The 16,307-nt window shown below is 42.8% G+C and overlaps 1 protein-coding gene across 1 annotated transcript in view; it reads left to right on the top strand.

Annotated features, from left to right (window-relative positions):
* The first annotated feature begins 14,472 nt into the window (after nt 1-14,472).
* Nucleotides 14,473-16,307, top strand: part of LOC132382404 (aquaporin-9-like) — a 103,037-nt gene continuing 101,202 nt past the window's right edge. Inside the window, exon 1 of the mRNA XM_059952560.1 lies at nt 14,473-14,719. Within this exon, the coding sequence (XP_059808543.1) occupies nt 14,615-14,719 (105 nt within the window). The 5' untranslated portion in view covers nt 14,473-14,614. The remainder of the gene's footprint in view (nt 14,720-16,307) is intronic.

A 16,307-nucleotide genomic window follows, 5' to 3' on the forward strand; every position in this document is an offset into this window, starting at 1 on the left:
ATTATAAAAACACAAGTGGCATTAAGTGATTTTAATGCTGGACAGGTGTTAAGGCATTTCAAGTGGTTGTAGGCAGGCAAGGGGATTCAGTTACCACTCAGAGAGGAGGACTGAAAATCCTCTTACACAGCATTTTAACTTAAAGCTGGTATGAGATAAAACAAACATTAGCCTTTCACATCTTGAACACAGATCTCAATTTTGTTGAATACGCGTATGAACTTGTTAAACTAGACCGCTGACATGCTAGTGCTAGTAACATGCAGATGAACACTGACACAGTAAGATCACTAAATGCCATGTAATTGTTTATACATTCAACAACACAGATCGAGTCTCTGGTCAATCTGGTCAATACATTAGTGCAAGATCAACAACCCTCCTGAAACCCAGTTGAAGATTTTGCCATTTAGAACTCTCTTGAGTCCTCTTAAAGTCTTTCCATAGATTACTTGGGATAGAAGCCGTTTCTAATGTGGAAGTAGCCCCAGAATTCTTAGATGCTCATTTCATTTGCAGATCCCCCAATGTTTTTAAACCCCTGTACACTGCAGATCTTTAAATCAGACAACGTAATTTAATTCCAGTGGTCATTTCAGTTAGCACGCATGAGCTCATAAACTGATATTTCTTCTTCAGTATTTGTGGCTCACTTTCTTATCCAAAAGAAGAATTGTCATCAGAGTACAGTCTATCACGGGCACACTGCATTCAGGTACACTTTTCACTTATCCTTTAAAATGTAGATTCATGTTTCACTTATCTGTAATATTTTTATTCTTAAAGTGAAGATAGCATTTTGGATATCTTCATTAAATACTGATTGTTCAGGTATAGAAGACATGTAGACTATCTGATAGAGCATCTTGCTTGTATTTCATCCACTGTGTAAATACTGCAAATTCTCCATGTTATCGTGCTGTATAGGTCATGAGATCTCTAATATTAAATGGTCTCCTAACTTTTATCACTTCTCTCCAAGCTTCAGTTGGCAGCAATGGGGAGGAAAATGACCTGAGGTTATTTTCAGACAGCCTTCATCCTATGTCATAGCAGGCCCAAACTTTCTTGTAATGCATTCTTCATGTGACATTGTAATACACAGTCCTGGTCTCACTCTGAGCTCATCGCTGCTGAGTTCCCTAAACCATCTATGGAATCTTGAGGAGATTGTTTCATCTTTCAGTTAGGTTCTTCACTTCCTTTTGAACTGAACAGGAAATCATCCATGTCGGATCTGAAGCTCTCTGCCTTTTCACAATATGATGTGGTACTGATGTTGTTACTATAAATTACACCACCATACCCCAACATTTTGTTTCTCTGACATCCTCTTTTGCTTGTTTTTGTAGCTTAATCTGATCTTCTTTCATCTTACAACAGAACTCCCCTTGTTCTTTCCTCTCCCTTTCTCTTTCATTCTACTCTCTTAAAAACTTTTCTATCTCTAACCTTAGCCAGTTCTGATGGAAGGTTTTCAATCGCACTGCTGTCTGTGAGGAGTTTGTATGCTCTCCCTGTCACTGTGTGGGCTTCCTTTGGGTGCTCCAGTTTCCTCAACCAGTCCAAAGATGTGCAGGTTAATAATTGGTGACATGGTGTAATTGGGCAGGAAGGGGATCGTTGGGCTGGAAGGGCTGTAACCATACTGTATCTCTAAATAAATTAAAAGATCTCTCTTCATTGACACTGCTTGACCAGCTGACTGTTTTCAGCAACTTTCAAAAAAACAGTGAAAATGCAATCAGATTTCTTTAGGCCCACAATGTCACTGTTGAGTTTTATTCTCACATAGGTGCCCACCAATGATGTTCAGTAGTGGCACCCTCCCAGTGGTGTCAGCTCAGCAAAATACCAGTTGTTCAAGAAAGCATGAGCACAATGAACTGGGTTTTAATAAGAGCAGGCATGAAACACAATCAGATTAAATGCAAACATAAAATGAATTGCTGTGTAGGCACAGATCCAAGCTCCAAAGGAATGATGGTAGATGGTGTTTATCTCTCTCTCTCTCTCTCTCTCTCTCTCTCTCTCTATATATATATATATATATATATATATATATATATATATATATATATATATATATATATATCAAGTTCCTATTAAATCTCTCCCCTCCCAGCTTAAATCTGTGCCCTCTAATTCCCCCAATCTTGGGAATATTACTGAGAACATCACTGATCTCAGCCGCCCCCATGATTTTGTACACACACCTCCATGAGATCACTTCTCAGAGTCCTGGCCTGTCCCTATAACTCAGTCCCTCAAGTCCTGGCAACATTCTTTTCTGCACTCTTTTCAGTTTGGTGCCATATTCCCAATAGCTGAACCTAAAACCAAAACTGAACCTAATACTCTGAGTGTGGCCTCACCAGTGTCCTGTACAACTGCACCACAAACTCCCAACCTTTGTCCTGATTTATGAAGGTCAGCACACTGAAAACCTTTTTCACCACCCTGTCCACCTCTGACTCTACTTTCAAGGAACCATGTCCCTCTGTTCTTCGACACTCCCCAGTGATCTATAATTCACTGTGAATGTTCTGTATTTGCAAAATACAACACCTTGCAATTATCTGAATTAAAATTCATTTGCCATTCTTCAGGTCACATACTCAGCTAATCAACAATCTCTTGTAATTTTTGTCCACTATACCACCTATTTTAATATGAAGAAAGTTATAGTGTTATCTCATTATAGTGTCATCTTTAAACATCAGATGTTTGATGTTTTGTTCCTGAAAACAATATGGAAAAATCCCAAACATCAATGGACATAACTGAGCTGCACAATAACTTCAGTGAATTACTTTATGGCTTTAATCAAGTTGTACAATTACTGATGAGCTAATTAACTGTACTTTGGAATAAAGAGAAAATGGTTCTATAAAATGACATGAGACAGGCAATGTGAATGGGGCAATAACGTTCAATTGACAATTCAAGATTAAAATGGGAACAAGTCTGAGATTTCCTGTGCAATCAAATCATAGAAATGAAGTGAATGGACCTCCCTAAGACGATGCCTTTACAGTAACAGAGTGCAATTCACTACTTAAACAAACCAAGAGAAGAGAACATAAGATCTATGAATTCTATCACAGTGGAAAATATACACAAAGATAGAGTGAGTCCGTGCTGTTACATAGCTGGCGTCAGGTAGGATCTGTGTTCATCAATTTAACTGTGCAAGTGAAGCCATTAAGCTTCTTCTAACACTGAAATTAGGTTCTTGGGAGATGGTGTTGGATTCTGTGGCAACCTCCACCAAATGGTCATCTGAACAGAAGGAGCTCTCCACACATTATGTTATCCATTGTGTTGGCATGCAGTTTGACATGCTTGGCCCAGACATTGTGTTTGATACCCAACTTGATTGGATGTGCATTAAATGACCATTGTGTGAGGATTGACTATAAACGTGTGCTCTGGGTTTGTTGGGTTCTTGTGCAATGCATGGAACCTCGTAAGTCAATGTTAGAATAGTGCAGGTTTGCAATTACAATAGAACTGGACACAAATGTCACATCAAAGCCTGTAAGAAAAGTTGTTGGATGTTGACAATCTATCTTGTAATTTATTGCTTAGGAGAAAAGTCAGCCTGATATAAATGATACCATGGGGCAGGGTTGTTTATGGATTAAGGCCTCTTACATTCTGCTGAGCATGCTTGGCGGCATTGTGCAGGTACTCACTCTCCCATGTTGGTGGAAGGAGCAGGAGGGGGAAGTGAGATGAGGAGAGGCAACAAACGTTCTGCTGGAGGAGTTGACCATATATGATATAGGCGCAGAAGTAGGCCATTTGGCCCATCGAGTCTACTCTGCCATTCAATCATGGGCTGATCCACTTCATCCAGTCATCCCCACTCCCCTGCCTTCACCCCATACCCTTTGATGTCCTGCTTAATCAAGAACTTATCTATTTCTGCCCTAAATACACCCAATGACTTGGCCTCCACAGCCACTTGTGGCAACAAATTCCGCAGATTTACCATCCTCTGACTAAAGTAATTTCTACACATTTCAGTTCTAAAAGGATGTCCTTCAATCCTGAAGTCATGCCCTCTTGTCCTAGAATCCCCTACCATAGGAAATAATTTTGCCATATCTGAACTGTTCAGGCCTTTTAACATTTGGAATGTTTCTATGAGCTCCCCCCTCATTCTCTTGAACTCCAGGGAATACAGCCCAAAAGCTGCCAGATGTTCCTCATACCGTAAACCTCTCATTCCTGGAATCATTCTCGTGAATCTTCTCTGAACCCTCTCTACTGTCAGTATATCCTTTCTAAAATAAGGAGCCCAAAACTGCACACAATACTCTAGGTGTTGTCTCACGAGTGCCCTATAGAGCCACAACATCACATCCCTGCTCTTATATTCTATACCTCTAGAAATGAATGCCAACATTGCATTTGCCTTATTCACAACTGACTCAACCTGCAGGTTAACCTTTAAGGTATCTTGTACAAGGACTCCCAAGTCCCTTTGCATCTCTGCATTTTGAATTCTCTTTCCATTTAAATAATAGTCTGCCTGTTTATTTCTTCCACCAAAGTGCATGACCATACACTTTCCAACACTGTATTTCATTTGCCACTTCTTTGCCCATTCCCCTAAACTATCTAAGTCTCTCTGCAGGCTTTCTGTTTTCTCAACACTACCCGCTCCTGATTTGTATCATCGGCAAATTTAGCCACAAATCCCTTAACACCATAGTCCAAATCATTGACATACATCATAAAATATAACGGTCCCTACACCGACCTATGGAACTCTAGTGGAACTCCACTAGTAACCGGCAACCAGCCAGAATAGGATCCCTTTTTTCCCACTCTCTGTTTTCTGCCGACTAGCCACTGCTCCACCCATGCTAGTAACTTCTCTGTAATTCCATGGGCTCTTATCTTGCTAAGCAGCCTCATGTACAGCACCTTGTCAAAGGCCTTCTGAAAATCCAAGTACTCTACACCACATCTATTGCACCTCCTTTGTCTACCCTGCTTGTAACTTCCTCAAAGAATTGCAATAGGTTTGTCAGGCAGGATTTTCTTTTCAGGAAACCATGCTGGCTTTGGCCGATCTTGTAATGTACCTCCAGGTACTCCGTAATCTCATTCCTAACGATCGATTCCAACAACTTCCCAACCACTGATGTCAGGCTAACAGGTCTAGTTTCCTTTCTGCTGCTTCCCACCCTTCTCAAATAGCGGAGTAACATTTGCAATTTTCCAGTCATCCGGTACAATGCCAGAATCCATCGGTTCTTGAAATATCATCATTAACACCTCTGCAATCTCTTCAGCTACTTCCTTCAGAACCCAAGGGTGCAATCCATCAGGTCCAGGAGATTTATCCACCCTCAGACCATTAAACTTCCTGAGCACCTTCTCAGTTGTAATTTTCACTGCACAAACCTCATTTCCCTGACACTCTTGAATGTCCGGTGTACTGCAAATGTCTTTTCCACTATAAAGACTGATGCAAAATATGCTTTCAGTTCCTCTGCCATCTCTGCATTTCTCATTACAATATCTTCAGTGTCATTTTGTATTGGTCCTATATCTACCCTTGACTCCCTTTTACCCTTTACATACTTAAAAAAGCTTTTAGTATCTTCTTTGATATTAGTCGCCAGCTTCCTCTCATAATTCATCTTTTCCTTCCTAATAACCTTAGCTTCCTTCTGAAAGTTTTTAAAAGCTTCCCAATCCTTCATCTTCCCACCACCTCTGGCTTCCTTGTATGCCCTCTCTTTTCCTTTTACTTTGGCTCTGACTTCACTTGTAAGCCATGGTAGTGTCCTTCCCTTTGAAAATTTCTCCTTATTTGGAATATATCTGTCTTGCACTTCCCTCATTTATCATAGTAACTCCAACCACTGCTGCTCTGCTGTCCTTCCTGCAAATGTGCCTTTCCAATCAACCTTGGCCCGTTCCCCTCTCATACCATTGTAACTTACTTTATTCCACCGAAATACCAACACATTGGATTTTATTTTTTCTCTCTTAAATTTCAAAGTGAACATGATCATATTGTGATCACTGTTCTCTAAGGGTTCCTTAACCTTAAGCTCTCTTATCACCTCTGGATCATTGCCCAACACCCAATCCAGCACAACTGATCCCCTCGTGGGCTCAACAAGCTGTTCTAAAAAGTCATCCATTAGACATTCTACAAATTCTCCCTCTCGAGGTCCAGTACTGGCCTGGTTTTCCCAACCCACTTTCATGTTAAAATCATTAACGATTATCATGACATTAATCCATTTTCATGTTAAAATCCCCAACAATTATCAGGACATTGCCTTTCTGATACGCCTTTTTTATCTCCTGCTGTAATTTGTCATCCACATTCTGGCTGCTGTTTGGTGGCCTGTATACAAGTGCCAATAGGGTCCTTGAATGTTCAGCTCCCAATGGCAGCCATCCTTTAGCCAAGTTTCAGAGATAGCCACAACACCAAGACTTGCCAATCTGTAGCTGAATTTCCAGATCATTCATTTCATTTCTTAAGCTATATACGTTCAAATACAGCACTCTCAGTCCAGTATTTCTTGCTGTTTGTTTTAACTGCACCACGTCTCTATTGTCCTGTAACTCATATCACTGACTTTGATTAAGCCTCATCTCCTGCCTGTTCTTTCTATCATCTCTGTTGCATGCTATCTTTGATTTATTTCTGTTCTCCCCTTCCTCAGCCCTATCACTCCGTTCAGTGTGTAGAGCAGTATCCAAGGGGGCAAAGGAATTGTCAACATTTCAGGTCAAAGCCCTGCATCAGGTCTGAGTGTCAAGATGGAAGTCACCAGTATAAAGAAGAAAGGGAGGGTGGTGAGACAGGGGCCAGTAGGTGATTGGTAGTGGCAACAGGGAGAGGATCACGCAGAGGGGAGAGTTGGATTCAGTCGGAAGTTCTCTTAGTGAGGTGATGAAGAATGCAGTGTGTCCAGATGGGGGAGGGGGGTCACAAGAATAAGAGGGAGTCAGGTTGGACAATGATGGTGGGAGTCAGACACATAACTGGGGGCTGGGGAGTGGGTGAGCTAGTCTGATAAAGTACAGACTCCCCAGTCTGCATCAGGCCTGCTTGGGAAATCATCAGCAGGGTCTAGCCAACTGCCACGTTCATACATAAGTCCAAATGTTGCCAACACTTTCAGGGAGAAAGTCCCAATAATTCATCACAGAGAGTCAGTATTTCCAAACACTTCCTGGGCCAGTACTTTATTTGTTCGTTGTCAGTATGATGATTCCAGGTACCAGACTTGGCAGAATATCACAAAACTGAGTTTATTTTAATAGAGTTCTTTAAAATAATGACAGTGATGCATCTACCTGAAGTATGGAGGAGGATGTCTGTCATGGCCTCCTCCTGAAACCCCACTGCGACAGAAGCCAGACTTCAGCCAAATGGATTCACTCTACATGATATGCAAATGTAGCTGGTGTACTAACCTGGGAAGGGTAGGGGTTTGGAAAACATTCCAGTTGGAGCACCGAAGACCAATTGTGCCTTTAGCTAAACTTGAACACTGACATCTTCCTATGAGGTCAAACATTTCCCAGATATCTTCTGTCCACAACAAGCAATACAAATTCAAGTTGCCTAATTGCTGCCCTCGTTCAACCTCACCTCAATCATGTGCAGGCACTGCCTGGTTATAAATGAACTGACTTACAAAGACTTGACACCAGGCAAATCTTCCCATGCTTGCGTAAAGCATTTTTCAAGTGAATTTCATGGTATTCACTAATGGCTGTATACTGTATGCATTCCATTAGTTTAATTACGGGTAATGATTGGGTGATCTTTCAATTGAATTAAATTACAGAAAGTGTACGTAGAGCATTATCATAAGGTGAGGAGGTATACGGGCAGGATTAGGCCTCTTGGCTCATCAAATGTGTGCTGCCTTTTAATCATAGCTGATTTTCTGAGGACATGCCTTTGGACCCTAGACTCTCCTGCTAATGGAGACATCCTCTCTACTCTATCCGGGCTTTTCAATGGCTGGTAGGTTTTAATGAGATCTCCTTTTCATCCTTGTGAAGTGCCATGAGTATAGGTCCAGAGGCATCAAATGCTGCTGGCACATTAGCCTTTTATTCCTGGGATCATTCTTTGTGGACCCTCTCCAAGACTGGTACATCCTTCCTCAGATACAGGATGCAAAATTGTCCACAATGTTCCACATGTGATCTGACAAATACCTTGCTACGGCTCAGCTGGACATCCTTGCTTTTATGTTCTACGGTATAATATGGATAGCTATATGAAAACAGACATTTCTGACTTAAGGAAAAATCATAGTTTAGGAAACAGAACATATACATAACCCGGGCACAATCTGAAGAAGAATCCTAAGGAATTCTACAGATATGTTAAGAGCAAAAGGATTGCAAAGGACAAAATTGGTCCTCTGGAAGATTAGAATGCTAATCTATGCATGGAGCCAAAAGAGAAGGGAGATTGTTAAATGCATTTTTTTGTTTCTGTATTTACTCAGGAGGTGGGCACAGAATCTAAAGAAGCAAGGCAAATCAGCATCAATTTCATAGACTCTATACAGATTACAGGGGAGGAGATAGTTGCTGTCTTGAGGCAAGTTAGAATGGGTAAATCCCCAGCCTCTGACAAGCTGTTCCTTCGGACCCTGCAGGAAGCAATTGCAGAAATTGCCAGGGCTCTAGCAGAGATATTTAAATTGTCCTTAGCAACAGGTGAGGTACCAAAGACAATATTGTTCTGCTGTTAAAGAAAGGTTGTTAAAATAAACCTGCAGATTATAGGCCGGTGAGCCTGGCATCAGTAGTGGGAATGTTATTGGAAGGTATTCTAAGGGACTGGATATTTGAGTATTTAGATAGACATGGACTGATTAGGGATAGTCTGCATGGCTTCGTGTGTGGTAGGTTGTGACTAACCAATCTTATAGAGTTTTTCGGGGAAGTTACCAGGAAAGTTGACGAAGACAAGACAGTGAATGTTGTCTTCATGGACTTTAGCAAGGCATTTGACAAGGGAGATTGGTTAAGAAAGTTCAGTCGCTTCAGCATTCAAGGTGAGGTAGTAAATTGGTTTAGCCATTGGCTTTGTGGGAGAAGCAAGAGAGAGTAGTAGATGATTTCACCTCTGACTTGAAGCCTGAGACTGGTGATGTGCCGCATGTACTGGTGCTAGGTCCATCATTGTTTGTCTTCTGTATCGAAGATCTGGATGATAATGTGATTAACTGCCTCAGCAAATTTGCATTTTGGGGGTGTACAGGACAATGAGAAATGCTAACGTGGCTTGTAGCAGGATCTGGACCAATAGGAAAAATGGGCTGAAATATGGCAGATGGAACTTAATGCAGAAAAGTGTGAGGTGTTGCACTTCGATAGAACCTACCAGGGTAGGCCTTACAGTGAATAGTAGGGCATTAAGGAGCATGGTAGAACAAAGATCTAGGAATAGGTCCATAATTCAGTGTAAGTAGATAGGGGCATAAAGAAAGCTTTTGGCACATTGGCCTTCATAGATCAAGGTACTTAGGACAGGTGACGGGATGTTATGTTGAAGTTGTATAAGCCATTGGTGAGCCTGATTTGGAGAGTTATGTGCAGTTTTGGTCGCCTACCAACAGGGAAGGTGTAAACAAGGTTGAAAGAGTACAGAGAAATTTTACGAGGATGTTGCCAGGTCTGGACAACCTGAGTTACATGGAAAGATTTAATAGGTTAGGACTTTATTCCTTGGAATGTAGAAGACTGAGAGAAGATTTGATAGTGATTATGATGGATATAGATAGAGTAAATGCAAGCAGGCTTTTTCCACTGAGGTAGGGTGGGACTACAACTAGAGGTCATGTGTTAATGGTAAAAGGTGAAAAATTTAAGGGGAACTTGAGGGGAAACTTCTTCACTTAGAGGGTTATGAGAGTGTGGAATGAGCTGCCAGAACAAGTGGTGTGTGTGAGCTCGATTTGTACAGATACATGGTTAGTGGGGGTATGGAGGGCTATGGTCTTGGTGCATGTTGGTAGGAGTAGGCAGCTTAAATGGTTTTTCATGGACTAGATGAGCCAAAGGGCCGTTTCTGTGCTGTGATCTTCTGTGACTCTATGATTCTAGGATTCATGTCTGGCTGATTTTCCTTTGAGGAAACAGTCCGGCACACTGGTGACTAGGTCAGCGGGCCTGCATTTACTGAAGAATATTCAATGAAATTGAGGCATCGCAGACAAAACTGGACCTTGTGATAGCTCCAGGAATTACAGGATAAGTTACCCAGGTTCTAATTAAGGTGTGTGATTGTTTTCAGATTAATGCCAGAGTTTCCCACAATACCAGTCTGGAGATGATTGTCACATCCTACCTGGATTGTGAAAGGGATTGACAAGATTTGAATCAACGGGACTGCATGGTTATGTAGACCCAAAGCCCATGTGCAGTGCTAACTGCGCAACAGCAAAGTGCACCAGCAGTGCACAGAGGAGGCAAAGTAAAGCTGGCCTCGCACAAGATGCTTTTCCCAAGACATGACAACCATTTCAATCCTCAAGTTACTCAATAAGCAGGAGAGCAGTCATCTACTTCTTACTGAGTGGTGGCACTCAAAGGAATCACAAAATTAGATGTTCTAGGACTTTTTCTGCACTAGCACCAAGTATACATTGGCAGCAAGAATCACACACATTTGTCTCAGCAGTTTTCCTTGCAGTTACAGTTACATTAAAATTGTTGTGACACAGACATCAATCTTGGCAAGATCTCAATCTCAACATTTGCCAAATGAGGTGTATTCATCACAACCTGAAGCTGCGGGTGTGCATCTACTGAAGGGTTTACATTTCACATGGAACCTGACCTTTCCTGATCCATTTCAGATGAGGGATTCCCAATGGAAAATCCAGTGGTGCTAGGGGCAAAAACTCTGTGGACAGTAGAAGGAATCTGGATATTTCCCAACTGAAACACAACCAAACCAACAGGAATTTATGGAACACCATCCAGCATTGACCTGACTTGCTGAAGAATGGTGTGACTCAATCTAGAACACGTGATTCTGCATGTCATCATGTTTATGTGGTAGCTTCATCAAGTTGCACCAAATTCTCAAGAATGTTGCTTCTCACCTACTTCTCTGGAGTCTTCCTTGGACCAGAGCTGCTCAACTGTCTCAGTTCTGGTCGCCTCAGTAAAGGAAAGATGTAGAAACCACAGAAAGGGTGCAGAGCAGATTTACATTCGGGATGTATTGGGGAGCATGCTTTATGAGAACAGGTTTTGTGAATTTGGCCTTTTCTCCTTGGAGAGACGGAGGATGAGAGGTGACCTGATAGAGTTGTATAAGATAATGAGAGGCATTGACCGAGTCAGAGGCCTTTTCCCAGGGCTGAAATGGCTAGCATGAAAGGGCACAGTTTTAAGGTGCTTAGAAGTAGGTACAGAGGAGATGTCAGGGGTAAGTTTTTCACTCAGAGAGTGGTGAGTGTGTGGAATGGGCTGCTGGCAACAGTGGTGGAGGCAGACACGATAGGGTCTTTTAAGAGACTCCTGGACAGGTACATGGAGCTCAGAAGAATAGAGGACTGTGGGTAAACCTAGGTAATTTCTCAGATAAGGACATGTTCTGCACAGCTTTGTGGGCCAAAGGGCTGTATTGTGCTGTAGGTTTTCTATGCTTCTATGTTTCTAAATGACTTGATGCTGTTGGAAGGAATGAGTAAATGCCAGACAATAATGTTGTAGACTGTGAAGGCTTGTTGAGATTCATGTACACTCGTCTTGAACTATGTGTTAGATTAGATCATAGGATATAGGAGTAGAGTTAGGCCATTTGGCCCATCAAGTCTGCTCTGCCGTTTCATCTTGGCTGAGCCCTGTCCAATCAAGAATCAATCAATGTCTGCCTTAAATATACATAAAGACTTGTCCTCCACAGCTTCCTGGGGAAAAGAATTCCACAGATTCACCACTCTCTGGCTAAAGAAATTCATTCTCATCTCCATTCTAAAAGGATGACCCTCTATTCTAAGGTTGTGTCCTCTAATCTTAAATTCTCCCACTGTAGGAAGCATCCTCTCCACATTCACTCTGTCAAGGTCTTTCACCTTGAAAGGCTTCAATTAGATCACAGCTCATTCTTCTGAACTCTAGTGAATACAGGCCCAAAGCCAGGAAACACTCTTCATATGACAAGCCATTCAATCCTGGAACCATTTTTATGAACCTTTGAACCCGCTCCAGTTTCAGCACATTCTTTCTAAGATAAGGGGCCCAAAACTGCTTACTCCAAGTTAGGCCTCACCAGAGCTTTGTATGCTTCAGATGTTGTATGATTCTGATCATACATCTTGCTCACTCAACACTTGCCCCATTGCCAGTAGATATGGATAAGATAATAGACCTGTGCTATCAGCCAACCACTGTTCCCAGTCACCATTCCCAGCACTTGTCTGTCTCGTTTCAACCCATCATGGTGTCAGTTGGCTCTTCCCAACTTTGACCCGGTTGGGCAAGTCCTGGCCCCGTCTCCAGGACAACCTTTAGCATGAAGTATATCAAGTATCATATTAAGATTTGGCGGCAGGGGCTGAGCTCTGTTGAGTCCTTCCCATGAAGGACTAGGCCCTCTCCAGGCCACAAGTTTTGTTTTAACTTGTTTTTTCAAGTAACATCTCCCTCTCCCACTCTACAGGTAACATGGCATAAATATGGTTGGGTGCAAATGACAACCGTGGCATGTTACTGGATGGGGCAGTTGGAAAGGATCTGCCGCCACAGTCACCTGCAGACAGGACACCTGCCCAAAGGAGAAGGGAGCTTTGACCAAGGTGAAACAGGTGACCCTGCTGCTATTGCCAATGTCATTGCCAGCCTCTTCTACTGGTCTCGTCTTGAAGCTGTCCCTTTGCTGAAATGAAACCTCAAAGCTGCAGTATGTGAGGACAGGGCTGGGCTGCTCTGACTATTCCAGTTTCTCCTGTTTGCCCTGCACCTCAGGTTAACAGCCTCAGCACAGAGACCCCTTTCTGGACTGCACAGATTTCCTGATTCCCCCAGCAGAGCCTTTCTCCATTTCATTGCACTCCAGTCCAGTCCCCTAGTGTCCCTTAACATCCTACCCAGCTTAATCCCATCCTTTCAACACTCCCTTCAAACAATGTGAAATACTTAATGTTAGATCATTCAGCCTCCATCATTCCCAATATCCTATTCCCACTGCTTTTGCTGGATGTCACTCCCCTCAATCCCATCTCTGGGATAATTGGATCATTATTATCATCTTTACTGAGGTATCGTGAAAAAATTAGTTTTGCTTACCATCCGCACATCAGAGCACTGAGGTAGAATGAACATGCAGAATGAAGTGTTACAGATCTGAAACTTTATTTGAAGTTGAATTGGGAAAAAATTAAAATTCTTTGATAGTTTATACCTGCAGAAGATGTTACGTAGATACCCCGTGAGCTGTAGCCACTACAATCGCTCAGGCTGCAGGGACCTGCCACCAACTTCTTTGGAGCTGCCAGAACGGAATATCCACGCCATGGGCTCTGAATGCAGCCGGTGTTCCCAAACAGAAGGCAATGCTGTTTGTCTGGTGATGTCCGAGAGAAACACGTCCATTTAAAAATCCTAACATTGAAAGTTTACTCAGGGGGTTAAGGGAATTGACTTGTTAATTTGGTAGAAAATTTGCTTCGTACCTAATCACAGTCAGCAAGTTTGTTATACAATAAATCATAAGTCATGTCTCACAGACGTTTACGTACTTTCTGGAGGTGGTCGTTACCCCATCTAAAAAAGGTCCTTCGTCAACTACCTGAGGCTTACAAAGTCAGGCAACGAGAACTGCGCGGGTATCCACTTCAATATTCTATCATTACGCTCCCGAGTTACAATACAGCCCGTCCTGTACAGTGAGGCGACAAGCGACTATCTTCAATACATACAGGACACAGCAATTTGCAAAAACCGTGGACTCCAACCGGTCAGGTGAACATTTTAAATTGCCAACGTATTCAAACAGTCGCGGTTGTCCTTACTGTTAATAAAGTTGGTGCTGCCTTTCATCTCCCATCCTTCCCGCACCTCCACACGCCACAATTCAGTAAGGAAAGGCTTCGAAAACATTCTCTCAGTCCTATGGGGTACAAACTTTGGGAATCTCGAAGCCAAATGCCTTTTAACCACCAGTACATTGATTTACCCGGCGGGCTAGATACAAGGACAGTCACTGTGGGCATTGGTAATGATTAACTGGGAATGCTCGAATTTAGGGAAAAGGGTGTGTGTGTGTGTGTGTGTGTGTGTGTGTGTGTGTGTGTGTGTGTGTGTGTGTGTGTGTGAGAGAGAGAGAGAGAGAGAGGGAGAGAGAGAGAGAGAGCGAGAGAGAGAGAGAGAGAGAGAGAGGGGGGGAGAGAGGGAGCGAGAGAGAGGGGGGAGAGGGGGAGAGAGAGGGAGCGAGAGAGAGAAGGACAAGTTGAGGATGGACTTCACTTTCTGACCTGATTCGCAGAGGAACACCGTTATCAGTGACGAAGTCCAGAGCGGTGTGTTGTGTCAGATCAAAAACAGGTAGCGGTCCCTGCAAAGAAGTTAAACAAGTGACGGAGACGCCATGGAATCACCGATCCAAAAGATGAGTTTGGTGGAAAAATGCAGACTAAAGACCAATTGGATAAAAGAAGGGCTCGCCGAATTCCTGGGGACATTTATTCTGATTGTAAGTATTGTCAATGATGAGTTTCGCTGTAATTGCATCCGTTGCCTCTCGTTCCGGGGTTTCTGAACCAGATCCTTGAAGGCAGACCCCTACTTCAGTTAGCCGATAACCCCACAGTCCTCTTTACTGCCAAACTTTACTAACTTTTAATGGGCCTCGTGTTTTAATTACAAAGGGAAAAGCTAAGTGGAGAAAGGGAATACAAAGAGGCAACTGCAAACTAACGTTGTCCAGGTCACACCAGATACCGCCGGATGCAAGCACCTTGTGTTAGTCCAGAATGAATTGACAGTAGCCCGCGACACCACTACCCATGAACTTCTCTCCGTAACAGAAGGCTTTCGTATCTCGGCTGTGGTACATTGACAGATTATGAAGCAAGCAATAAAACAACTACCTGTGAGATTGTTAATATCACGAATTGTCAGCAGGTGATCGGAGATCAGGAAACGAAAATCCCGTGGCGTTCAGTTGGGCGGAGAGCTATTTCGCCTTCGCACACCTTATATTCCCAGGGCATCCCAAGTCCCTTCAGAGACGCAGAAATGTTCTTGGGGTTGCTCAGTATTACTTTAGTACAATCGTAAATTTAGAAAGAGGCCATTCGGCCCATTAAGCTTGTGCTGGCTCTTGGATAGAGTTAAATTGTCACAGTCCCTACTCTCAAATATTAATGGATTCTTTTGGAAGTTCCTGAGGGACGTGGCTCCAACAATTGTTTCAGGTCCACAACAGCTGACACTGACATCTTCCCGCTGATTCAACTACACTCAGGGGACAGCTTTAGCGGGGTTACACAATAGACATGCGACCCGCAACTATTCACTCACTCCACCACTGATCTACAGCAGAGCCTTGTACTTTTTGCGGGATGTACTGCAGCAACTCACCAAGAACCCTTACACAGCATCTACCAAACCCTTGACCTCTACCAACTAGAAGGACAAGGGCAGCAAAGCATGGGAACACCATCACTAGGAGTTTCACCCATCCCGATGTGGGAATGTGTCAGCCTTCTATCACTGTAACTAGGTCTAAATCCTGGAACTAGCCTCCCTAACAGTTCAAACAGCATCTCAATCAGCTTACCACCACCTTCTCAAGGCTAACAAGAGATGGGTAATTAAAGGTTGGCTCAACCAGAGAAGCCCACATCATTACGCAAAAGAAAGTAATTCTCGAGTCTTCTGCAAATGGCATTTACATTCAGACATTTCACTGAAATAAAATTATGTGGCATGAGTGCATTTGTTTGTTGGTATGACACACCTATCCTGAGACCATAAGACATCAGACATTGGAGCAGGACTAGATTATTCAGCCCTTTGAATCTGATCCACCACTTAATCATGGCTGATCCTTTTTTCTACTCCTCAGCCCACTCCCCAGCCTTCTTCCCATAACCTTTTTACGTCATGGCCGATCAAGAACCTATCAATCTTCACCATAAATATGCCCAACAAACTGCCCTTCACAGCTGCCCGTGGTAATAAAGTCCACAAATTCACTACTCTCTGGCTAAAGAAACTTCTCTGGATCTCTGTTTTAAATTGACACCTGTCTATCCTGAGGTTGTTCCCTCTTATCC

This window comes from Hypanus sabinus, chromosome 28 (assembly GCF_030144855.1).
Source record: "Hypanus sabinus isolate sHypSab1 chromosome 28, sHypSab1.hap1, whole genome shotgun sequence".
In the NCBI taxonomy this organism is placed as follows: Eukaryota; Metazoa; Chordata; class Chondrichthyes; order Myliobatiformes; family Dasyatidae; genus Hypanus; species Hypanus sabinus.